General features: G+C 41.0%; 1 protein-coding gene across 2 annotated transcripts in view; it reads right to left on the bottom strand.

Annotated features, from left to right (window-relative positions):
• ift22 (intraflagellar transport 22 homolog (Chlamydomonas)) overlaps positions 1-27,522 on the bottom strand; it is a 44,838-nt gene extending 17,316 nt beyond the window's left edge. Inside the window, exons 1-3 of one of the 2 annotated variants that reach the window (XM_069884918.1) lie at positions 27,356-27,482; positions 22,701-22,783; positions 18,415-18,504 (exon numbers count right to left, since the gene is read on the bottom strand). In XM_069884918.1, the coding sequence (XP_069741019.1) occupies positions 18,415-18,504; positions 22,701-22,783; positions 27,356-27,394 (212 nt within the window). In that variant the 5' untranslated portion in view covers positions 27,395-27,482. Of the gene's footprint in view, positions 1-18,414; positions 18,505-22,700; positions 22,784-27,355 lie in introns of both variants that reach the window. The other variant, XM_069884917.1, reaches the window with a different exon arrangement.
• Between the last annotated feature and the right edge of the window lie 352 nt (positions 27,523-27,874).

A 27,874-nucleotide genomic window follows, 5' to 3' on the forward strand; every position in this document is an offset into this window, starting at 1 on the left:
TGAAAGAGAGCAAAAAGCAAGCTTCAATAATATCCAAACAGATTTCCAATGAAATGTTACAGAATAACATAACTAATAAAATGGAATACAGGGAATCGCCAAATTAGAAATGAGATATGTTCCTGCAATTGTCTTTAAGTCAAATTTGTAGGTAAGTCAGAGCAGATATATACGGTTCTTATTTAGCGACAGTTTGTCTTACTGCTGTAAAAAAATAGTTTGGATAGAAAAAAAGAAAAAGAGATCATGATTAAAAGTTAACACTTACTCTCATTCCATTGATGTCTTGAATTTTTTCTCTTCTTCTTTTTTGGCTTGGCTTCGCGGACGAAGATTTATGGAGGGGGTAAAAAGTCCACGTCAGCTGCAGGCTCGTTTGTGGCTGACCAGTCCGATGCGGGACAGGCAGACACGATTGCAGCGGTTGCAAGGGAAAATTGGTTGGTTGGGGTTGGGTGTTGCGTTTTTCCTCCTTTGCCTTTTGTCAGTGAGGTGGGCTCTGCGGTCTTCTTCAAAGGAGGCTGCTGCCCGCCAAACTGTGAGGCGCCAAGATGCACGATTTGAGGCGTTATCAGCCCACTGGCGGTGGTCAATGTGGCAGGCACCAAGAGATTTCTTTAGGCAGTCCTTGTACCTTTTCTTTGGTGCACCTCTGTCACGGTGGCCAGTGGAGAGCTCGCCATATAATACGATCTTGGGAAGGCGATGGTCCTCCATTCTGGAGACGTGACCCATCCAGCGCAGCTGGATCTTCAGCAGCGTGGACTCGATGCTGTCGACCTCTGCCATCTCGAGTACCTCGACGTTAGGGGTGTGAGCGCTCCAATGGATGTTGAGGATGGAGCGGAGACAACGCTGGTGGAAGCGTTCTAGGAGCCGTAGGTGGTGCCGGTAGAGGACCCATGATTCGGAGCCGAACAGGAGTGTGGGTATGACAACAGCTCTGTATACGCTTACCTTTGTGAGGTTTTTCAGTTGGTTGTTTTTCCAGACTCTTCAGACAGCTCCAAGAAAAGTGCAGAGAACAAAACAAAGGACTCTACATCACCTTTGTTGACCTCACCAAAGCCTTCGACACCGTGAGCAGGAAAGGGCTTTGGCAAATACTAGAGCGCATCGGATGTCCCCCAAAGTTCCTCAACATGATTATCCAACTGCACGAAAACCAACAAGGTCGGGTCAGATACAGCAATGAGCTCTCTGAACCCTTCTCCATTAACAATGGCGTGAAGCAAGGCTGTGTTCTCGCACCAACCCTCTTTTCAATCTTCTTCAGCATGATGCTGAACCAAGCCATGAAAGACCCCAACAATGAAGACGCTGTTTACATCCGGTACCGCACGGATGGCAGTCTCTTCAATCTGAGGCGCCTGCAAGCTCACACCAAGACACAAGAGAAACTTGTCCGTGAACTACTCTTTGCAGATGATGCCGCTTTAGTTGCCCATTCAGAGCCAGCTCTTCAGCGCTTGACGTCCTGCTTTGCGGAAACTGCCAAAATGTTTGGCCTGGAAGTCAGCCTGAAGAAAACTGAGGTCCTCCATCAGCCAGCTCCCCACCATGACTACCAGCCCCCCCACATCTCCATCGGGCACACAAAACTCAAAACGATGTCTTGAATACCGCAGGGGCATTCGTGAGGTAACATTATGTGCATGCGCTAATTGGGGCATTTAGTGTCAATGCCACCTCAAGGAATTCAAGTTTATTAACATCTGATTGTACAAATACAAGTGTTCTCTGGTCCTCTGTGCAAAAACATGCAAACACAAACACACATACAGACAAACAATACATATGCAGTGTTTATACACATACATAAAAATATATAAATACTGTGAAATAAATAGTCTTGGAGGGTTTTTATGCACAGTACATCAGTCATTCAGCAGTATATCACTGCCCGTGGGAAGAAGCTATTTCTCAGCCTGGTGGTTCTGATACTCCTCTATCTCTTTCCTGATGGGAGTAGCTGAAGGATGCTGTGTGCGGGGTGGAAGGGATTTTCAACGATTATGCAAGTGCTCTCAGTAGATCACGTTGATTGTGTGTAGTGGGGGGGGGGGGGGGGTGAAAAGGAGGCAGACCCCAGTGATTCTCTTGCTTATGATCCCGTGGGTTGACCTTCTGATCCAATGATCTACAGCAACCACACCGCCTGTGATGCAGCCGGCCAATGCGCTCTCAGTAGAGTTCCTATAGAAAGTTGACAGGATGGTAGTAGGTAGCCTTACCCACCTCAGTCCTCATAGAAAGTGCAGTCTAGATGTTTTAGATGTTGTGAGTTGAGGATAAGTCACTATAGACGACACTTACAGGTTCTTGTATTTCCTAATTTCAAAATGTGTCATCTTCAAGGAAACGTGAGGACGATATTCCGAATTACTATCTTATTAATCCAATAAACCAAACTTTGTAGATGCAGCTTCATGTGGGATTAATTTGTTGATAAAATGGATAAACATTTTGCATAACTTTGCATTAAGATTTTCATAACAAAGCATTCAGCGATATTTAAAGAAATAATGATATTCAACTTTAAAGAGATATACAAGAAGAAATAAATCAAAATAAGATGAATTCAAAGAAAATTATCTCAACCTCATGTCTCTTTCATAATTTATCGGAGAATGAAATGCAAGCTCTTAGTCTGCGCGGATATTATGACATATTACATCATAGTCACTATGGTAACACTACAAACAATACTTTTTCTTAAAGAGATGGGCACAAAATTAACTACAAATCAAAAAACACAAGATTTTAACCTTTACATTCCGACCCCTAATTATTATAATAGACATTAATGACTAATATATAATAATTACTATTACAGATACAAAAATAAATATGCTAAGTATAAGATTAGATATCAAAATTTTCTGCTTCTTGTAAAAGACAGATTTTAGTAATAGGTCGATTTAAGTAACCAGTCTTAGTTTTAATCTGCATTTGCCGAACAAAACCTTCCTTGTCCGGAACTGTTTCCATGATTTTCCCCAGCAACCAAGAATTTCTTGGTGCAGAATCGTCCATGATAATTACAATGTCTCCACATACAAAATTGTGATTAGCTTTAGACCATTTTTGTCTCTCTTTTAATAATGAAAGATATTCTTTAATCCATCTTTTCCAAAATAAATCCACAATAAACTGTACTTGTTTCCACCTGTGTCTCACATAAATATCTTCTTTCGGAAATTTACCTGAACGCATTAAAGGTTTAGATTTAAGAGGTAAGAGATGATTTGATGTAAGTGCCTCGATGTCATTTCAATTAACAGAAATTTTAGTTATTGGATGCATATTTAAAATAGCTTCGATTTCACACAATACTGTCTGAAGATTGTCATCATTCAGTATTTGACTATTCAAAATGGAATTAGGAATTTTCTTGATTGATCTAATCATTTTTTCCCCACACACCCTCCATGCTGTGATCCTGTGGGTGGGTTAAATATCCAACTAAGTTCTTTGTGAAGTAATGCATCATGAATTTGATGTTGATTCCAATTTTGAATTGCTTTTCATAACTCTAGTTGAGCTCCTGTAAAGTTAGACCCATTATCAGAATGTAATTCCTTTACTTGACCAAATCTGGTGATAAAACGTCGAAGAACATTGATAAAAGAGTCTGTATCAAGCAATGACGCTACTTCAATATGAATTGCTCTCGTCGTCATACAGGTAAAAATAGCTCTGTATCATTTTTCCACACTTTTTCGTTTTACTTGCAAAGGACCAAAATAATCAACTCCCATATATGTAAATGCGAGTTCATCAGGTGAAACTGTCTTGTGGCAAATCCGCCATTGTAGATGTCCAGGTTTAGCGTTTGTTCATCGACAATTAACACATTTTGATATAATTCTTTTGATCAATGTTGAAGCACCAAGTATCCAATATTTCTGGCGTAATTCTGTTATTACCACCACCATGACCTGTTTTATCATATCTCTATTGATTAGTATGTGAAACCTTCTCAGTCTCATTAATTCTGTAAGTCACAAAGGTACAAAGTCTCATGGTTTTGTTATTAATGTATTTAAGCAGTGATGTACCATCAGTCCAAAACATAGAATCTGCTAACTCCATCTGTAATTCTTCTTAACACTGTTCATTTTGCTCGCCATCGTAGCGGCAGTCAATTCCATTCGAGGTATGGTGACTGACTTTAATGGAGCCATTCTGGCTTTTCCCATTACAAATCCACAATGTACTCCGATGCTGTTGGTTTGTAGATAACACTTCCCAGCTTCTAATATTTCCCAATCTTCCAAGACAAGTAAGCATCGATATTCCGAATTGCATCTTAATCATCCAAATAAATCAAACTTCATAATTGCAGCTGTGAATAGCTTTAATTTTCCGTTGATAAAAGCAAATAAACATTTTCATAGCTTTGCACTTCATAACGATGAGTAAAACAAAGCATATTGTAAATGATAACGATACTCAACTTCAAACAAATATAAATGATTAATAATGATAAATTCAAAGAAAAGTTTCTTCAAAGCTCATGCCTCTTCCAAGGTCATTCCAAGAATGAAAAGAGAACTCCTGATCTGCTCAGATATTATGACATATGATGTCATAGGAACTATGATAACTATACAAAAACAATTAATCCTTAAAGGAAAAGTACAAAAAAAACAACCATAAATCATAAACACAAGGTTTTAACCTCTACATGGTTATTTTGTAGAGGAACTAAACAGAGGAACTACTGGCATGGTCTTTGCCCTCAGACAGCTCCAAGAAAAGTGCAGAGAACAGAACAAAGGACTCTACATCACGTTTGTTGACCTCACCAAAGCCTTCGACACCGTGAGCAGGAAAGGGCTTTGGTAAATACTAGAGCGCCTCGGATGCCCCCCAAAGTTCCTCAACATGGTTATCCAACGGCACGAAAAGCAACAAGGTCGGGTCAGATACAGCAATGAGCTCTCTGAACCCTTCTCCATTAATCCATTAACAATGGCGTGAAGCAAGGCTGCGTTCTCGCACCAACCCTCTTTTCAATCTTCTTCACCATGATGCTGAAACAAGCCATGAAAGACCTCAACAATGAAGACGCTGTTTACATCCGGTACCGCACGGATGGCAGTCTCTTCAATCTGAGGCGCCTGCAAGCTCACACCAAGACACAAGAGCAACTTGTCCGTGAACTACTCTTTGCAGATGATGCCGCTTTAGTTGCCCATTCGGAGCCAGCTCTTCAGCGCTTGACGTCCTGTTTTGCGGAAACTGCCAAAATGTTTGGCCTGGAAGTCAGCCTGAAGAAAACTGAGGTCCTCCATCAGCCAGCTCCCCACCATGACTACCAGCCCCCCCACATCTCCATCGGGCACACAAAACTCAAAACAGTCAACCAGTTTACCTATCTCGGCTGCACCATTTCATCGGATGCAAGGATTGACAACGAGATAGACAACAGACTCGCCAAGGCAAATAGCGCCTTTGGAAGACTACACAAAAGAGTCTGGAAAAACAACCAACTGAAAAACCTCACAAAGATTAGCTTATACAGAGCCGTTGTCATACCCACACTCCTGTTCGGCTCCGAATCATGGGTCCTCTACCGGCATCAACTACGGCTCCTAGAACGCTTCCACCAGCGTTGTCTCCGCTCCATCCTCAACATTAATTGGAGCAACTTCATCCCTAACATCAGAGTACTCGAGATGGCAGAGGCCGACAGCATCGAATCCACGCTGCTGGAGATCCAACTGCGCTGGGTAGGTCACGTCTCCAGAATGGAGGACTATTGCCTTCCCAAAATCGTGTTATATGGCGAGCTCTCCATTGGCCACCGAGACAGAGGTGCACCAAAGAAGAGGTACAAGGACTGCCTAAAGAAATCTCTTGGTGCCTGCCACATTGATCACCACCAGTGGGCTGATATCGCCTCAAACCGTGCATCTTGGCGCCTCACAGTTCGGCGGGCAGCAACCTCCTTTGAAGAAGACCGCAGAGCCCACCTCACTGACAAAAGGCAAAGGAGGAAAAACCCAACACCCAACCCCAATCAACCAATTTTCCCTTGCAACCGTGTCTGCCTGTCCCGCATCGAACTTGTCAGCCACAAACAAGCCTGCAGCTGACGTGGACATTACCCCTCCATAAATCTTCATCCACGAAGCCAAGCCAAAGAAGAAAAATACCAGACAGTACCAAAACCACCTTCACTTACGTCAGCAAAATGGTGTAACTGAGCAAATGTGTTTTAAAACATCTGTTGACTTCAAAACTTTCTAACATTTTAAGACTCTCAATCAAATTCATCCAATCTTGTGTGATGGAATCTGGTATAGTTTCATCTCCTCACCTCAGCCACAACTGTGCTGGGGGCCCGTACGTCAGGGAGACATGGAGCTTTCATCAGTGTCAACCTGTTCTTGTCAAACCCTGCATAGAAAATGTTCAGTCTGTCCGGAATAGTGGCATCGTTGTCTTTGATTTGCAAGGTTGTTTGTGGTCTATTATTTAAATATAGGCATACTGCACGGTAACAGGTCCTTCAGCCCATGAGTCCGTGCTGCCCAAATACCCCAATTAACCTACAACTGCTGTACATTTTGAAGGGTGGGAGGAAACTGGAGCACCCGGAGGAAACCCATACAGACACAGGGAGAACATACAAACTCCTTACAGACAGCACCAGATTCGAACCCAGGTCACTGGCGGTGTAATCCTTGTGTCGCACTGCTGTCTATGTATCTTCTGGGTGAACCCATGATTTGCTTTCCGGATTACATAGGAGAGTTCAGCCCTGGCTGATCTTAGTATCATCTTGTCTCCTGTCCTGAAGGCAGCATCATGAGAAATGCATGGACCTCTGCATGGTTCCTGGCTGTGAAGCATTTGATCTCAATGACATCAACACTCTTGCTGATATAGCTTGTGTACTCCTCGACCATTGTAGTGACCACCTCCCCGAAACAGCTGCAGTCTGTGGTCTCAAAGCAGTATTTTAGCATTGCTATGCCCCCACCACCCCCCACCCCCCATTCAGAACATCGCATGAGTCGGGAAGGTTTGAACTGAATTGTCAAGGGATGAGTATCAGCATGCAAACAGAACTGATTGTGCTGTGTAAAAGTGTGAGAGCATTGATTGAATGTGGAGCAGTCCAGCCCACAATGTGTGTGCTGAACATGATGGGAAATTAAACTACGTCCCTTCTTAGAGTATGTGATCCAAATCCCTCTATTCCCTGCACATTCATCTATCTGGACACTTCCATTGTGTCTGCTTCCTTCACTAACCCGGCAGCCCATTCCGTGGTTTACATATCTCATTTTAATTCCCCCCTCCATTCACCTTAAACGCACTTCAGTATTTGACATTTTTTATGCTGGGATGATGATTTGGAAGGCCTACCCTATCTATGCCCCTCAACCTCCCATGCTCTTAGAAAAAAAAATAACTCAAGTTTGTCCAACCTCTTACAGTTATTCCCACTATTCCAGGCAGCATCCTAGTAAATCTCTCTGTTCCCTTTCCAATTGCTCAACATCCTTCATGTAATGGGCAACCAGAATTGCACAAAATACTCCAAGTGCAGCCTGACCAATGTTTTACATGGCTGCAACATAACCTCCTTCCTTTTGTACACCATGTCATATCCAGTGAAGGCAAGCATACCATGCTCCTTCTTTACCACCCTATCTACTTGTGTGGCACCTGTTCTATGGATGCCCAGATCCTTATGTTCATCAATGTTATCAAGAATCCTGCCATAAACTGCTCTTACACCTAGAACCATAGAACATTATAGTACTGAAACAGACCCTTCTATATGCCAAACTATTATTCTGCCTAGTCCCTCTGACCTACACCCAGAACATAGCCCTCCATAACACTCCCATCCATTTACCTGCCTGAATTGATTTTTAAATGTATTTGTCCAGATTAAACCCCATCTGCCATTTCTCTGCCCATATAAATTTAGACATACAGCACAGTAACAGGCCATTTCAGTTCACGAGTCCGTGTCACCCAATTTACACCTAATTAACCTACATCGCTGGTAGATTTTGAACAGTGGGAGGAAACCGGAGCCTCTGGGGAAAACCCACACAGACATGGGGAAAATGTACAAACTTCTTGCACACAGCGTGCAATTTGAACCCCGGTCCCGATTCCTGGAGCTGTATAGGCATTGTGCTAACCACTACGCCAGCCATGCCACCCTGTAATTGATCTATATCCTTTTGTATTCTTTGACCATCAACTGTTCACAACTCCACCAATCTTTGTATCATCTGCAAACTTGTTGACCCATTCATCTTTTTTTCTTCATCCACCTACATGTTTTCATACAAACCATTTATGCATATCACAAACAACAGGGGTTCCAGCACAAATCCCAGAAGAACAGTGGTCATGGATATTGTTAGGTAAAACATCATGAGATGGGAATGTACGGGGCAGTAACAAGATGTGAATGCATCCTTGTACTTACAAGATAAGAGAGACATTGATGGATTGAGAGGCAGGAAGCTAGCAGGGAAAGGATAGCAACAGTTTTAGTCATTGGACAAGTAATGATATGATGATGTTCTAAGCACATATCCAAGGGTATAAAAAATCACCATTTTGCTGATAATGGCAGAATGCATTCTCCGACTAACCTGGTTGGTCGCAAGTGTTACAATCCGGTAATAAAGAACAAAGAACCCTGATTTCGACTCAGCCTGGTGTTTGTCTCACTCATTCTTGAACAAAGCAGACCTAACAATATCCAGCCAGAATAACACCCCTCAAGTTTATTACCACCTGAGTCACGTGATGGAGTAGTGGCCGGTAGGGGAACTCCAGCCCTCTCCAGAAAAGTTAAAAAAAAGATAGAGAAAAATCAAAGGCACAAACATAAAAACCAAAACAAAGTGAAAGTAAAAGTGTGGAGAAAATGGCAGCGAAGAAAGAAAAACCAAAAACAACGGGAAGAAAATAAGAAGGAAAGACATCGGAAGAAGAAGGTGAAGGCCTTACCTGTACGAGGAGGCCTGCAATGGAGAGAGAAGCCCACTCTCTGAGGTCAGTCGAAGCCTCGAACTCGGGACTACAAAAATGGCTCACGGAGCCAAACAAAAGTGCGCAACCGCGCATACGCGAGGATTCGCAAGACAAAAATAACACGGACGGGAGGGAGAACTAGCTGAGGAGTAGATCTCTGCAACTGAAACAGACAACTACAACACAACAGCAAGAGGAAAACAGAAAATAACGAGAGCAAGAAAGAAGAGAGTAAAAATAAGAAATCAAAGAAACAACAGATGACCAACCCAGAGGAAGAAGCCCAACATCAAGACACTTCTAATAAAAATAAGAAGACCAAAAATACCCAACAAAATAAAACAAACAACCCAACAAGAAAACCAGAAGAGACAGAGGTAAAGTACACAGATCCTGGAATGGACTCAGAAGAAGAGGAAGAACACAGAGAAATGGAAGATGAAGGGAAGGGCAAGTACATGGATATATATTTTTTTAAAGAATATATGGAAACAATAAAAGAATGGCAGTCACAAGGATTTAGTGAAATAAAAAGAAGAAAAAGTACAGAAGAAAAAGTGAATAGATTAGAGATGATCATGACAGATATAGGAAAAAGAGTAGACAAGGTGGAAGAACGAGAAACAGCCATCAAAATGGAAGTAGATGACTTAAAAAAGAAATTAGAAGAATCTGATAAAAAAGTTAAAGAGACACAAGAGCTGTTAGCTCAGAAGATAGATATAATGGAAAATTATAATAGAAGAAACAATAGAAAGATAGTGGGCCTTAAGGAAGATGAAGAAGGCAAAAATATGAAAGAATTTATAAAAGAATGGATCCCCAGGGTCCTAGGAATGCCAGAATTACAGGAAGGAATGGAAATAGAAAGGGCACACAGAACATTAGCCCCTAAAGTACAACCACAACAAAAACCAAGATCCATTCTAGTAAAATTCCTAAGATATACAACAAGAGAAAATATATTGGAGAAGGCAATGAGGAAAATAAGAGAAGACAAAAAACCACTGGAATACAAGGGTCAAAATTTTTTTTTCTATCCAGATATAAGTTTTGAACTCCTGAAGAAGAGGAAGGAGTTTAATGCAGCAAAAACGACCCTATGGAAAAAAGGTTATAAATTTATGTTAAAATACCCAGCAGTACTTAAAATAGTTATTCCGGGGCAGCAAAACAGACTATTCTCGGATCCGGAAGAAGCACGAAAATTTGCAGAACAACTACAAAACGGACCGAGAGATGAAGAGATATAACAAGAACAAAAATGACAATTTATGTGTCTATGTAGACATACACACATACATATAGTTTGTTGTCATTTTTGTTCTTGTTACATCTCTTCATCTGTTTTGTAATTGTTCTGCAAATATATATATATATATATATATATGTATATGTGTGTATGTATATATATATAAAAAATAGATTATCGGTAAGAACTAAGATGGGAAAGAAAGGGAAGAAAGGAAGTAAGGAGGGAATTAAGAGAGTGACCTTTGTTATATATGAAGATTAAAATCTTTTCTGGGGGGACTGGGTGGGGAAGAAATACAGTCACTGCGAAATCAGTTGACGCTTGCAAGCAAATTCGCAAATTCAAATGGAGAGGGGAGATGTGGTTGCCCGACAAGGTACAAAGGGCAACTCAGGAAGGGGAGGGGATAGTGGGGTTAAAGGAATTTTAGATAGGAGAATAATGGAAATATTTTATGTTTTAGAAATGTTGTCTTATAAAGTGTTCAAAAAAAGAAAGCAGAAATGGATAAGAAGGAAAGGTGATGATGAGGAAAGGAAAGATAAACAAAGTATGAAATGGCTATGTTGAACTATATGACTTTAAATATTAATGGAATACATAACCAAATCAAAAGGAAGAAACTGTTAAATTTACTGAAAAAAGAAAAAAATTGATATAGCATTCGTACAAGAAACACATCTAACTGAAGTGGAACACAAGAAATTAAAGAGAGATTGGATAGGACATGTAACAGCAGCATCATATAATTCAAAAGCCAGAGGAGTAGCTATATTAATCAATAAAAATGTACCAATCAAAATAGTAGAGGAAATAATAGATCCAGCAGGGAGATATGTAATGATAAAATATCAGATATATTCAGAATTTTGGAATTTACTCAATGTATATTCACCTAATGAAGAAGATCAAAAATTTATGCAAGATATCTTTTTGAAGATGGCAGACACGCAAGGGAACATACTAATAGGAGGGGATTTTAACCTTAATTTGGACTCAAACATGGATAAAACTGGAAAAAAAACTAACAGAAATTACAAAGTAACCAAATTTATAATTAAATCGATGCAAGAAATGCAACTTTTGGATATATGGAGGAAACAACACCCAAAGGAAAAGGAATATTCATATTATTCAGGTAGACATAAAACATACTCAAGGATAGACCTATTCATGTTATCAGCCCACATTCAAGGGAGAGTTAGGAAAACGGAATATAAAGCTAGACTATTATCGGACCACTCACCCTGTTATTGGCAATAGAGCTAGAGGACATCCCACCAAGAATGTATAGATGGAGATTAAATTCCATGCTACTTAAAAGACAGGATTTTAGAGAATTAATTGAACGACAAATTAAAATGTACTTTGAAATAAATATGGAATCAGTGAAAGATAAGTTTATACTATGGGACGCAATGAAAGCGTTCATCAGAGGGCAAATAATAAGTTATGTAACTAAGATGAAGAAGGACTACAATCGGGCAACAGAACAGTTGGAAAGGGAAATAACAAATATAGAAAAAGAATTAGCAATAAAGGAAGATACAACTAAAAGAAAAGAATTGGCAGATAAAAAAATAAAATATGAAACACTACAAACATATAAGGTGGAGAAGAATATAATGAAGACAAAACAGAAATATTATGAGCTAGGAGAAAAAAACGCACAAAATTCTAGCGTGGCAGCTTAAGACAGAACAAACTAAAAGAATGGTATTGGCATTAAGGAAAAAGGACAAACAAATTACATATAATTACATAGATCAATGAAAACTTCAGGGAATTCTACGAGCAACTATATCAAACTGAAAACGAAGGAAAAGAAGACAAAATAGATGAATTTCTAACTAAAATTGAACTACCGAAATTACAAACAGAGGAGCAAAATAAATTAATAAAACCATTTGAAATAGAAGAATTACAGGAGATATTAAAAAAACTATCGAACAATAAAACACCAGGAGAGGATGGATTCCCAATAGAATTCTATAAAACATTTAAAGACTTATTAATTCCTCCCTTTCTGGAAGTAATCAACCAGATTGATAAAACACAAAGCATACCAGATTCATGCAAAACAGCAATAATTACAGTAATATCAAAGACAGGGAAAGATCCACTTGTACCAGCGTCATATAGACCAATATCTTTACTTAACACAGATTATAAGATAATAGCTAAACTATTAGCAAACAGATTAGCCGACTATGTACCAAAAATAGTAAATCTAGACCAAACTGGATTTATTAAAAAAAGACGAACAACAGACAATATCTGTAAATTTATTAATTTAATTCATGCAGTAGAAGGAAATAAAACTCCAACAGTAGCGATTGCTTTAGACGCAGAGAAGGCCTTTGACAGAGTAGAATGGAATTATTTATTCAAAGTACTACAAAAATTCAGCCTACCAGAGAAATATATTAATTGGATTAAAGCATTATATAAGGGACCATTGGCAAAAGTGACAGTAAATGGATATATATCAAAACAATTTAACTTAAGCAGATCAACAAGGCAGGGATGTCCACTATCTCCCTCACTGTTCGCGTTGGCTATAGAACCACTAGCAGAACTGATAAGAACAGAAAATAAAAGGGATAAAAATAAAAGAGAAGGAATATAAAATCAGTCTATTTGCAGATGACGTTATAATATACTTAACAGAACCAGAAATATCAATAAAAGAATTACATAGGAAATTGAAGGAATATGGAGAAGTGTCGGGGTACAAGATCAATGCAAATAAAAGTGAAGCAATGCCAATGAATAATGCGGATTTCTCAAAGTTTAAGAAAGAATCGCCATTTATATGGCAAATGCAAGCAATGCGATACCTAGGTATACAACTAAATAAAAACCTCGGCCATCTATATAAACTCAATTATCATCCATTAATGAAAAAATTACAAGACGACTTAGAGCATTGGAAAGACTTACCACTAACACTGATAGGAAGGATAAACTGTATTAAAATGAACATTTTCCCAAGGATACAATATTTATTTCAGACATTACCAATACAATTAACAGAGAAATTCTTCAAGGAGTTAAAGAAAATAATAAGGAAATTTTTATGGAAAGGGGGGAAACCGAGGATAGCACTAGATAAATTAACAGAATGGTACAAACAAGGAGGCAAACAACTACCAAACTTTAAAAATTATTATAGCGCCGCACAATTAAGATACCTATCAGATTTTTATCAAACAAGGGAAAAGCCAGATTGGACCAGATTAGAACTAGATAAAATAGGGGAGAAGATACCTGAACTTATACTATATAAATGGGATGAAAAATTGGTACAACGTAGGAATTCACTGGTATTGCATCATCTGCTCAACATTTGGAAGAAGATTCATGTAGAAAGTAATAAAACAAATTACCAACTACCAAAACTAATACTGATGCAAAATCAGCTAATCCCTTTTACAATAGATAACCTTTCCTTTAGAGAATGGGAGAGAAAAGGGATCAAAACAATAGAAAATTGTTTTTCCGGGAAATAAATTATTATCCTTTGAACAAATGAAGGATAAATATAATATAACTCACGATACAATGTTTGCATACCACCAACTGAAAACCTACTTGAAGGGCAAATTGGGAAACAGTCTGAGGTTACCAGAAGGAAGCAATTTTGAATATGTGATTATAGACACAATGATAATTAAAAAATTTGTAACAAACATGTACATCAAACTGGAAGAAAAGGAGAACGAGGAAACAAATGGTAAACCTAAACAAAAATGGGAACAAGATCTAAACATAAAGATAAAGAATGAAACATGGGAGAAGCTATGCTCTGAAACTATGAGAAATACAATAAACACGAGGTTACACATGATACAATATAATTGGTTACTCAGGCTATACACCACACCCCAAAAGTTAAATAAATGGGACCTAACAGTATCAGACAGATGTTTTCGCTGTAAAAAGGAAATGGGAACAACAATTCATTCAATTTGGACATGTGAGAAAGTGGAAAGATTTTGGGAAGATCTAAACCAGATATTAAATAAAATCACAAAAAGCAATATACCAAAAAACCCAGAGATCTTCCTCCTAAGTAATATAAGAAACAAAGAATTTGGACTTGATTTGGATGGAGCACAAAAAAGATTTGTTATGATAGCCCTAGCTGTAGGAAAAAAATGTATTATGTCAACCTGGAAATTAGAGCCATACACGAAACACAATAGAGAAATCCTACCGTGGACTTCCACCACCTAAAATGACAGAAGGAGAAGATAATGAAAAGAACTGACTCAGTAAAATTTCTTGTTTATTTTTATTAAGTGACAACATTGTTTAACGGGTTTAATGTATCTTATAGATTTAACTTTAAATAAATGGGAAAGGGAGTGAGGGAGGGAGGGAAGGGAGGGGGGAAAAGGGGGAGAAAACGACACTGTATATATTTAAGAAGAAAAATGTCTGTATGTATCTTGGTCAATATGGTTTATTGTGTGAAAAATAAAAAAAATTAAAAAAAAAAGTTTATTACCACCTGACAGTACAGATACAACCCAATGAAACAGCGTTTCACGGACTAAAGTGCGCATCCCCACACACACACACACACACACACACACACACACACACAAGGCATGGTATATAAAGATAGAATTTAAAATAAATATAAATAATTTGGGATGAGTGACTCTCATCTTCAATTTCACAGCCTGTGGGAAGAAGTTATTTTCCAGCCTGACAGTCCTGATTTTGATGGTCCTGAACCTGTAGTGGGTCAAGGATTCTGGGTAGAAAAGGTCCTCTGTAATTCTTTGCGCCCTATTAAAGCAATGTTCACAGTAAATGTATGTCACTAGAGGAAAGGAGACCCCGTGATCTTCTTGGCCATTTTGATGATCCTCTGTATTAACTCCTGGTCCGATGCTTTACAGTTACCACATCACACACAGGGAGACAGGACACTCTGAATTGTGCTCCTGTAACAAGATGTGGGTCCAGGATAGGTTGCCCTTTATATCCACACCAAGGAACTTTGTGCTCTCCTCAATGGAACCATTGATGTCAGGTTGTTGTTCTCGCACCATTTTACGAGCCTTCCAACCTCCTCTCTGTAAACCAACTCATTGTTGCCAATGAGGGAAATTACTGTTGCATCATTCACAAACTTGATTCTGTTAGAACTGAATGTGGCAGTACCGTCGTGAGTCAGCAGCATAAACAGAAGAGGGCTGCACTCACAGCCCTGAGGTGGCCAGTGCTCAGTGTGATGGAACCTGTGGTTTTGCTATCAACCCAGACTGACTGTGGTCTTTTGGCCAAGAAATCCAGAATCCAGTGGCAAAGAGGGGTGTTGAGTCCTAGTGAGGACCGTTATCTACCAGCCTCTGAGGCATAATTGTATTTGAATGCCAAGCTGAAGTCAATGAACAGCAAGCAGCCTGGCGAACGAGGCATCAATCTCTCGGTGGGTCAGGTCAGAGTGAATGGTCAAGGCTGCAGCATCATCTTTGAGTTATCAGCCAATTTTGAATCCAAGCTATCAGTTCACTGTGGGTTTCATGGATCTATAACTTCTGGATCAGGTGCTATCTCTGACACTATCTGTGACACTATCCAACTGAAGAGGCACATGAACAAGTAGGGGATGGTAGGATCCGTTTAAGTTGCCATCGTGACATTGTGCCAATCATGAACCGTCCTCACACTTGTCTGGATTAAAAATGCCTGTTCCTGTGCTGTACTGTTCTATGTAGATTTGCAGATTGTGAGGAATTCAAATACAACTTAGGAATGCTTGTATGTGAATAAGGTGGTAAAACCTCCAGCACAAACAGCTGTGTGCCAATAATGGAAATGTCTAGAAAATTTATAAATTTTAAAATGTAACTTTATTTAAGAATGAGCGAATGGACTGAGAGAGCTCATATAATGTTACAGAGAAAGAATGCTCTTCCAACAGGATCTAAATGAACAAGGAATTTAACTCCACAAGTGTGAGCTGTTTTTCTTTGATAAAAATAAGGCAGACATCCACAGGTCAAATTTGAAGGGAGAAAACTATGTTACTGGGAGGACTGTGGACGAACCGAGAGATCTTTGGAGTTCTTGTCGATTGGACACTCAAAGCTGCTGCACATGTGGATAGTGTTTTTAAGAAGGTGTATCTTGTCTTTCAGATTTATTGTCATAGAGTATGTACGTCATCACACACAACCCTTGAGATTTTTTTCCTGCGGGTGAGGTAGAATTACCACTTATTGGTAGTATGAAAAAAAAATCCATGGAATTGAGTTTAAAGAGTTGCAAGGTAAGGTTACAGCTATACAAAACCTTGGCTAGACCCCACTTGGAATATTGTGTTCAGTTCTGGTCACCTCATTACAGGAAATATGTGGATGCTACAGAGAGGGTGTAGAAGAGATTTACAAGTGTTGCTTGGACTGGAGAATATGTCTTATGAAGCAAGGTCAACAGAGCTAGGGCTTATGAGGATAGGTTGAGTGAACTTGGTCTTTCTCCTTTGAATGATGGAGGATGAGGGATGACCTGAGAGAGATGTACAAGATGAAAAGAGGCATTGATTGTGTATGGCCAGAGGCTTTTTCCCAGGGCTAAAATGGCTAACTTTGGGGGGTGGGTGGGAGAGGGGAAAGAGCATACAATATGACCTTGGTAACAGGACCTTCTGGCCTACAAGTGCATGCCCTCCAAATACACCAATTAAACTATAATCCCTGTTCATTTTGAAGGATGGGAGGAAACCAGGGGATCCAGAGGCAACCCACACAAACATGAGAAAACATACAAACTCCGTACTGACAGCGCCAGATTTGAACCCAGGTGGCTGGTTCTATAATAGCATTACACTAACTGCTATGCTAATCATGGCAGTAGACAGGGTGGTGAAGAAAGCATTTGGCACATGCCATCATTGGTCAGGGCACTAAGTACAGGAGCTGGGGTATCATGATACAACTGGACAAGATGTTGGTGAGAGCACACATGAGTACTGTCTGCAGTCCTGGTCATCCAGCTACTGGAAGGATGTCATTAAGGGTGCAGAAAAGATTCAGAGGAATGTCACTGGGTCTGGAGAGTTTGACAGCTAGATAGACTAGGACATTTTTGTGTAGGAGGCTAAGGCGTGAATGTGTATCATGAGGGATGTAGATAAGGTAAATATTCATAGCCTTTGCCCCCAAGGTAGGGGAGTGTGAAACGAGTGGATGTAAATTTAAGACGAGATGGGAAAGATTTAATAGGCACATGAAAGGCACTTTTTTCCATACAAAGGGTGTTGGATGTTTGGAACAAGCTGCCAAGTGGTAGAGGAGGGGCCAATAACAATGTTTGAAAGATATTTAAATAGATATATGGATGAAAATGGCTCAGGATATGGGGTGAGTGAAGGTAAATGGGACTAGCTTAGGTAGTCAACTTGGTCAGCATGGACAAATTGGGACAAAGGGCCTCTGTTTCATTGCGATAAATCTCTGTGACTCTATTGAGGGATAAGAACAGAATTCATTTGGTTGCAGATGAGATATACTGTAGGTTTCCAAAGAGTGAGAGATAGAGGAGCACATCTGCAGGAAAATTACAGAAATGTGCAAGACATGTACCATAGGGACACCACTACTAGTCAAATATCATTGAAATAAAGTTAGAGTACAAGAAAGAGAATTTTTACCCTACGATCCCTCTCATTTTTTAAAGGCTACTGTCGGACCACCACTCAGTGTTCTCTGTTCCAACGAAAAGTGCCTCAAACTCTTCAATCTGTCCCAATGAGGTCCCTTTCAGGTCAGGTCATCCTTGTAAATCATCATTACATTTAAATTTGATAGGAACATTAAAATTATGCCCCAATTCCAAATGTAATTTTGGTCAAGTTTAACTCTGCAATTAAACTCTAACAATTCCAAATCATCTCAATGGTTTCCTTTCACATTTTACCACTCTAATGGCCGTTACTTTAGAAGGCAATTCCCCTGAAGGTCCGTCCCATCTCAAGCACGGTTCAGATCTGCACTGTCTGGACCTGGGCTCTTGCCTGATTTCTGGGTAAATTTTATTTTCATCCATTGTTGGTGCTTGAGGGACCAAACTAGTGCCTGCTATAATGAACAAATTTATTAAATCTGCTGTTTTCTTACTTCTGATCACCAGAGCAGTCCCAGAGTTCCACTTCACATCCAACATTTTTACCGCCAGCATTCACATTTAGACATTCGAATTCCAGGACTCTAGAAAACAAAACGTTTTTTTTTAAATCATCATTAACACAAAAACCTGTGTGAACAAAATTCAAAAGCTGACACACTGCTGAAGCACAGCAGGTAGGATCAAATGTAGACCAGGAAAATACAGACTCTTCAGATGTGGACAGTTCAATGATAAGGTATGAAATGTAACATTGCTAAATGAGATCTGTGACGTGAGTGAGAATGGGAATAAACAATAAAATTGGAGGGCATAATTCTAAAAGTAGGAGACAGGGAGTCTGAGGCTGTAGTATATTGAGAATGCCTGGGTTGGTTGACAAAGTAGTTAAAATGCAAAAAGGATCCATTCTGTACAGAATATAGAGCAAGGAAGTCATAATGAACCTTTGCTCTGAACTGCTTAGCCATAAATGCAAGTGTGTCCAGTTCTGCAAATCACTCAGAAGCAAAAATGTAGACTTTGGAGAGTGCTGAAGAGATTGAGATTTAATTTTTAATTTAATTTAGATATACAACATGGCAATAGACCCTTTCGACCTATGAGCTTGTGCCACCAAAATGCACCCTTACTAAATGCAAAACTTACTAATCTCATATGACTTTAGAATGTGGGAGAAAACCAGGGCACCCAGTGGAAGCCAGTGCAGACACTGGGAAAGGGCACAATCTCCTTACAGACAATGCCGGATTAGAATCTGATTTGCTGGTACTGTAATTAGCATTGTACTAACCACTACACTGTTCCATCCATTTACAAAAGTTATTCCTGAAATGAATGACTTCAGTTCTGCAGATGGACTGGAAATCTAGAGTTATCTTGTGTAGAACACAGATCGTCAGCAGGGATACTTGAAATCGTGTCGGATAATGAACTGCTCCGATCAAGGCTACAGGAAACTGCAGAAGGTTGCGAACATGGTAAAGTCCATCACACACACCCTCCCTTTCGTTGACTCATCTACAATTCCCCCTACCTTGCCACATTAAAGGACTCATCTCACCCTGGCCACACTCTCTTCACCAACCTTACCCCATTCCAAATAGGAAGAAAATTCAAGAGCCTGAGATCACACACCACCAAATTCAAGGACTGGTTCTTTCTTGATATTATCAGACTCCTGAAATAACCCCAAAACAGTCCGTAGTGGAGAGGGTCAAGAATTCCTGGGATCCAAGAATCTGTCCTGGAGCGTCCATGTTGATACAATCACAAAGAAGGCTTGCCAGCGGCTATACTTTGTGAGGTGTCTGAGGAGATTTGGTATGCCACCAAAGATTCTTGTAAACTTGTACAGGTGTACCATGGGGAGAATTCTGGCTGGTTGCATCATTGCCTGGTATGGAGATGCCAACTCTCAGGACAAGAATAAACTCCAGAGTGTTGGTGAGGTTGACCTCACCAAAGCCTTCGACACCGTGAGCAGGAAAGGGCTTTGGCAAATACTAGAGCGCATCGGATGTCCCCCAAAGTTCCTCAACATGATTATCCAACTGCACGAAAACCAACAAGGTCGGGTCAGATACAGCAATGAGCTCTCTGAACCCTTCTCCATTAACAATGGCGTGAAGCAAGGCTGTGTTCTCGCACCAACCATCTTTTCAATCTTCTTCAGCATGATGCTGAACCAAGCCATGAAAGACCCCAACAATGAAGATGCTGTTTACATCCGGTACCGCACGGATGGCAGTCTCTTCGATCTGAGGCGCCTGCAAGCTCACACCAAGCCTGCGACATCACACGCACCACACTTCACTCCATCAAGGACAACTACATGAAATGGTGTCTTAAAAAAGCAGCCTCTATCCTCAAAGACCCCACCATCGAGGCCATGCCCTCTTCACTCTGCTACCATTGGGGAAAAGGTAAAGGAGCCTAAAGACGAGCACTCAACGGCACAAGGACAGTTTCTTCCCCGCTGCCATCAGATTCCAAAATCCAATAAACAAAGCTATCCATGTATATATGCATACCCAAAGTCCATATTTGTCCCAATCACTCCCCCTCGCCCACCCCACCCACCACAGGGAATACTTTTCAAAAACATATCTCAATCCCACTCATCACGGGGCACACGACCTCTAATAAAAAAAATAAATCACAATGGCAATGTCATTCAAAGAAAACACTAAAAAGAAAGAAACTCAAAAGAAAAAGAAAACTAAGGACCTGAAAAGAAAAGAGCAGGTGCATTGTCTGCACCAAGTCCTATTTCCGTAATCACACCTCTGACCTTACTGGGATAATTTAACCTTATCCCTATTTAAAAGGGGGAGGGGAGGGGGAATCAATCTATTTGAGAACCAATGTACTGCAAGTAAGGTTGCCACACTCTACTGAATGTGTCATGTTTCCTCTATAGATTATATGTGATTTTTTTTCCAGTGAAATGCAACTCTGCATGTCCATATTCCATCGTGTGGCATTTAGCTGGGAGTCGGACGTGCACGAAACCACTATACACTTCCTGGCTGCCGACAAGGTGACCTTCAGAAACAAAATTTGGAATTTAGTCATTCTAAACTGCACTTCTCCAATATCCCCCAAGAGGATAAGCTCTGGGTCCTGTGGAAAATCCACGCTTGTAATTTTTTTTTAAGAATATCCCCTAGGTCTTCCCAAAAAGGTCTCACCTTTGAGAACAGCCAGGTAGAGTAGGTGAAAGTTCCCACCTCCACACCTCATCTAAAACTTATTTCTGAAATCTCTGACTTTGATCTGTGTCGTTTCTGAGGTGTAAGGTACAACTGGTACAGGAAGATATATTGCACCATCCTGTATCTGGCATTGACAATCCCCGTCACACTGTCCAGACACAGTTCCTACCCCATTCTTCATTAACTGTCGGACCCAAGTCCGATTCCCATCTCTCCCTCTGTGTACTATTATTTTCATAGTAATGTCGTAATATGGTTATAATATGAATGTTTGCTCTATGACACTGCCACAAAACATCAAATTTCATGACTTGTTCATGTCAATAAATTCTGATTCTGAAATAGTAAAATTCTGTTGCCTTTGCTCTGTCCCAACTGATCTCTTTCGGTAACTCTGCACCCTTATTCTGCGCCACACTTGTATGATGTATGAGATGTTCAACTAGTATGAAAATAATCTTGATCACTGCATCTTGATACATATGACAATAAACAAAAGATATAATTAGGCATAAACTATTCTCTGTGGAGGAATCACAGAATTATGATGATTGCCAAGGGAACACAAATTAACATGAAAAATTTTGTTTCATCAACAAAAGGATGGAAGGGATCACCAACATTCTTATCAAGTGGCATTTACTCACCAATGGGTTTCCCAAGGACCATTACAGTCTTAATCACAGCCTTGGTCCAAAGACAGATCAGGGCTGAATTCCAGAGAGTGACTGCCTCTGATGTTAAGACAGCACGTGACAACACCTAGCAAAACTCAAGTTAATGGATATGACAGGGGAAATACTCCCCTGGTTGAAGTGTCATACCTTAGACTTTCAGCCCAGGATATCACTGCACTATTTTCCCCATGAGATGGTGCCATCTAGTAATCCTATACAGAGGCAGAGCGGGGTGCTGAGTCCCAGTGAGGACAGTTTATCCACTAGCATTTAAGTACGATCATGTTGAGCAACGAACAGCAACCTTGTGCGTGAGGTATCATTCTCTAGGTGGGTCAGGACACAGTGGCGGGTAACGCCTATTGCATCATCAGTGGACCAACGAAAGCTGCTGTGACAGTTTGATTGCGCTGATTGTTTGCCAGTTTGGTTATTAGCCAGATTGATAGTTCTCATTTGAAGTTGTTCCCCAATGGCAAACAATTTGAAACTGTAATCTCCTCTTCTTTTCTTAAAGTTCAACCAGATAAAGTCGCAGTATCACCATCAACCGTGCGCGCAAACACACACAAAGGTTGACTGTGATTACAATGTGAGACTGTGGTGTGGAGTCAGGATGAGGTCTACCCTGAGCAGCAACAACATGAACACATGCTAACCAGATGGCACCCAGGAATGGGGCAGATGTTGAATGAGTTTTCTTGCTCTTTACCCTGAGGCCACCACTTGTACTGTGATTATAGCAAATGCAAGTAATCACACAGCACATTAACCTCAGCTGGGCACGAGTTTTAGGAAATATCAAAAGTTCGTATGCTATGGCCACTCTGTCATCTTCATTTGTAAGAGGCAAGTTTTTAAATAAATCATAAGATGTTCATGTACCTGACTCCCTGAGTAGGGCTATAGTCACCACCAATGGCTTCGATTGCATCAGAAAGAAAATTTGCCAGAACAGTTTTTCCACTCTAAAATGACAAATCCAAGAACATATTAATTCAAGAGGAACCAGCACAATATAATTAAGATTTAGATGTAGATTTATATACTCTAAAGAAATGCAACATGCAAGCCTTCCTGAGAAGTTCCCATGACAATATTCTTAGTTTCCACCCAAATGAGAGGAGAATTCAGGAATGAAGGGCAAGGCTGACCAGAGATATTGAGTTTTGGTTGAGAAAACAAAAGTGGCATATGCCAATTAAATACAGGTGAAATCAAGTGGATCCTTTGCAGAGTACTGAGAGGGAAATCAGAAGGACAAAGAGAGGGTATGAAATAGTTCTGGCACACAAGGTGACGGAGAATCCTCAATCTTGGTAATGATCATTCAGGAGTCAGTAGAATCTGACATGGCCCTGGAGGACTGTAAAATCATAAATGTCACCCCACAATTCAAGACGTGGGGGTATGGGGAGGCAGCAGTAAGGAAATTATAGACCGGTTAGGCCTGACGTCTGTTGCAACCAATTATAAAGGATGAGGTCACGGGTTATTTGGAGAAACATGACAGCATAGGCCAATGCCAGCATGGTTTCCTTAAGGGAAAATCTTGCATGACAAACCTATAGGAACTCTTTGAAAAGTGACAAGCAGGCTGGATAAGGGAGATGGTATTTGGATTTTCAGATGGCATTTGACAAGGTGCCTCACATGAGGCTTTTTAAGATAACAGCCAATGGTACAACAGGAAACATACTAGCCTGGGTAGAGCATTGGTTGACTGGCAGGAAGAAGAGTTGGAATACAAGAATCATATCCTGGTTGGCTGCCAGTTGCTAGTGGTGTTCTACAGGGGTTGGTGTTGGGGCCGCTTCTGTTGTATATTAATGATTTGAATTATAAGAATGAGGACGGCACGGTTGAATCCTAAGCTGTCTGTAAGGAGTTTGTATGCTCCCCCCATGCCTGTGTAGGTTTTCCCTGGGGGCTCCGGTTTCCTCCCACCGTTTGAAATGTTCTGGGGTGTAGGTTTTTTTGGTCTAATTGGGCGGCACAAACTTGTGGCCTGAAGTGTCCTGTTACCGTGCTGTACGTCTAAATTTAAATTTAAACATAAGAAATAGGAGTAGGAGCAGGCCATCCCACCCATCGAGCCTGCTCCACTATTCAATCAGCTCATGGCTGATCTGATGATAGGCTCACTTCCACCTACCTGCCTTTTCCCCATATTCATTAATTCCCCAGCTCTGTAAAAATCTATCCAACCATGTGGATTTCAGAATGAATGGCTTTATAGCCAATATGATACAAAGGTAGGTGGAGGAGCAGGTAGTGTTGAGGAAACAGGGAGGCTGTAGAAGGACTTAAACTGATTAGGAGAATTGGGCAGAGAACTGGCAAATGAAATATATCGTAAAGTGTATGGTCACACACTATGGTAGAAAAAGTAAACAAGCATTTAAAAAATAGAGAAAACTGAAAATACCCAGATGCAAAGGGACCTGGGAGTTCTTGTGCAGGAGAGCCTGAAGGTAAACTTGCATGTTGAGACAGTGGTGAAGAAGCCAAATGTAATGCTGGTATTCACTTCAAGAGGAATAAAATATAAGAACAGGCATGTGATGTTGATGCTCTATATGGCACTGGTGAGATGTCATTTGGAGTATTATGAGCGGTTTTGAGCTCCTCATTTAAGAAACTATGTACTGACGTTGGAGAGGGTACAAAGGAGGTTCACCAGGATGATTCTGGGAATGAAAGGGTTAGCATACGAGGAGCATTTGACAGCTCTTGACCTGTATTCATTGGAATTTATAAGAATGAGAGGGGGGATCTCATTGAAACATTTTGAATGTCGAAAGGCAGAGTAGATATTGAAAGGTTGTTCCCCATGGTGGGTGTGTCTAGGAAAAGAGGGCACAACTTCAGGATTAAAGGGCATCTGCTTAGAACAGAGATATGTGTAGGTCGTGGAGGTCAGGTCATTGAGTATATTTAAGGCAGAGATTGGTAGGTTCTTGATTAGCCAGGGCATCAAAGTTATGGGGAGAAGGCTGGGCATTGGGGGTGACTGTGAAAATGGATCAGCTCATGATTGAATGACAGGGCAGACTTAATGCACTGATACCTTATTTCTGCTCCCATGTCTTAAGGTCAATCATTCTATGAGTATATTAAGGGCAATGAATAATTAAGAAGAGAATAGAGCCACTTAACGATAAACAAGGTCATTAACATGGAGGCATTGGAGATGAGCAAGATCCTAAATGAGTATTTTGCCTTGGATTTTACCATTGAGAAAGACTAGGGTATCCTGAGAAGTAAATGGTCATGGCTTGAATAGAATCCATATTATGCAAGAGGGGGCGCTGGAGGTCTTATAAAGCAAAAAGTAGATAAATCCCTGGGGCCTGGTCAGGATACAGGAAGCTGGGAAGAACTGGAGACCTGCAGAAATATATGTACCATTGTTGAGCACAAATGAGTGCCAGGAGACTAGAAGGTGGCTAATGTTTTGTCATATCTAAAGAAGGATGAAAGGATAAAATAGAACTATAGGCTTAATTGTGAATAAGAGTCTGCTGGGGATTCTGAGGGACAGGATCAACATGCATTTGGAAAGGCAAGGATGGGGTAGGGAGAGTCAGTGTAGCTTTGTGAGTGGGAAGTCATGTCTCACAAATTTGCCCTTTTTTTGATGAGGTAACCAAGATGGAAGAGGGAAGGGTGATAGACCTTATTTACATGGACTTTACCAAGGCTATTGACAAGGTCCTGCATGGTAGGATGGTCTGGAAGATCAGATCACATTGGATCCAGCGTGAGCTGGCCAAATGGATACAGAATAGTTCTGATGATAAGAAAGTGAAATGTAGAGGTGAGTTGGATGCTTCCGACTAGTGATGTCCTGCAAATATCAGTGTTGTTTGTCATCCACATTAACAATTTGGATGTTAATGTAGTCAGCGTGATTAGTTAGCTTGTGGATGATACCAAAACTTGTGGAATAGCAGACAGTGAAGAAGGTTATCTGAGGTTACAACAAGATCCAAATGAAATGGGGAAGTGGACCATGGCAGGTGGAAATTAATTCAGAGAAGTGCAAGGTGTTACACTTTTCAAGACTTGCACAGTGACTGGTAAGGCCCTGGAGAGTAATTCAGAAAAAGGGTGCAGATACATAGTTCCCTGAAAATGACAACACAGGTCGATAGGGTGCAGGGCTGGCACTACCATTAGGCTAGCTGGGCAGCCACCTAGGGCGCAGTCCTCAGAGGGGCACTGTTGAAGGGAGATTCCAACAGCTTCGGCACCTCTGAATCATGAATGATGTGGTTCTGACTAACACGCTACAAGCAAGCATATCAATCTGGTAAGGCAGAGAGAGGAAGTAGTACTGCACACATCGAACATCACGTCAGGTATTGCACCCACCACTCAGCCTAGTCACCATTCACCCTGCACTCAGCCCGGCCTAGGGCACAAAATAGTCTGGCACTGGCCCTGACTGGGTGATGAAAGCAGGGTTTGGCACACTTGACTTCATTGGTAAAGGCACTGAGTTCAGAAGCAGGGATGTCATGTTGCAATTGTACAAGATATTGGTGAGACCACACTTGGAATATTGTGCACAGCTACAGAAATATATCATTAATCTGGAAAGAGTGCAGTGATGATATAAGTAAATCATGTTTACAATCGTTTTTTTCCCGAGAGTAGAGGAATCTAAAACTAGAGGGTAAAGATTGAAGGTGAGAGGAGAAAAATTGAAAATCGACTTGAGCGGCACCTTTCCAGGCGGAGGGTGGTGGGTATATAGAATGGGTTGCTTAAGGAGGTGGTAAAGGTAGGTATAATTGTAACATCAGTAAGACATTTAGAAAGTGCATTACATTTTAAATTTAAATTCCATTTAAATGTGAAATTTACACAGAGTAACAAGCCCTCCCGGCCCACAAGCCCATGCTGCCCAAATACCCCAATTAATCAACAAACTTCATATGCTTTGGAGGGTTGGAAGGACACCAGAACACACCCAGAGGAAACCTGCACAGGTCATGGGGTGAATGTACACAATTCTTACCGACAGTGGGGGGGGGGGGGGAAATTCCAATCCAGATCACTGGATTGACCAAAGGCTTGCAAAAGGGAATAATGTAGGTGGACAAAGAGGTCAGCATGGAGGTGATGGGCCTGCTTTTGTGCTGTCTGACTATGCATACGAGTAAAGGTCCATGAATAGGAAAGGTTTAAAGCCAAACACAACAAGAAATAGGACAACTTGGGTGGACAGAGACCGAGCAGAGACCAATTGGGTCAATGAGCCTGTTTCCATCCTGTAAAAATAAATCTATGACTTAATGAGATCCAAGATAGTGGTAATTAACAAAGAGTTACTATTCCAATTTTTTTGTCCATTCTATATCACACCATCTCACTGCCGTCGCCCCCGTCCCCGTCCACCATCATTCCCATCCGCCCCCCATCACCCACGTCTCCCCCAACATTCCGGTCCGCCCCATCCCCATCTAATCCCTCTCTCCGTGCCGCTCCTGCCCTATGTGAGCACACGCCATTGCCTTGCCGCCCGCACTCACCTCTCTCGGGCCCACGACCAGCAGCTTGGCGTTAAACATGGCGCCGCTACCGTCACCATGGACACCGCAGGAGCACGGACCTCACTTCCGGCTGCGCCAAGGCTTCCGGGCCGCCGCCACTTGCCATTGGTCCACGCGGGGCCCTCCCCAGCCCACGACTGTGACCTGTCCGTGACTGTGACGGCCCCGTGACAGTGACAATCCCATAACAATGAGTCCCGTGACAGTGATTGTGACCACCCCATGACAGTGACAGTAACGGCCCCATGTTAGTGTCCGCCCCATGATAGTGAGAGTGACTGCCCTTTCACAGTGACCACCCCTTGACAGTGACAATGGACGCCCAACTACCACCCACACCTGGACAGTGGACCAGTAGTGTTTATTGTCATATACACAAGTACTGTGCACCGACATTCCTGATTACAGCAGCCACAGGAAAGTAAAACACCAACAATAAATACACATTAAATCGCCACAAAAAATGCTAGTCACGATTCCTTTTCTAAATATTACAGA

Source organism: Narcine bancroftii, chromosome 6 (assembly GCF_036971445.1).
Source record: "Narcine bancroftii isolate sNarBan1 chromosome 6, sNarBan1.hap1, whole genome shotgun sequence".
Taxonomy (NCBI): domain Eukaryota; kingdom Metazoa; phylum Chordata; class Chondrichthyes; order Torpediniformes; family Narcinidae; genus Narcine; species Narcine bancroftii.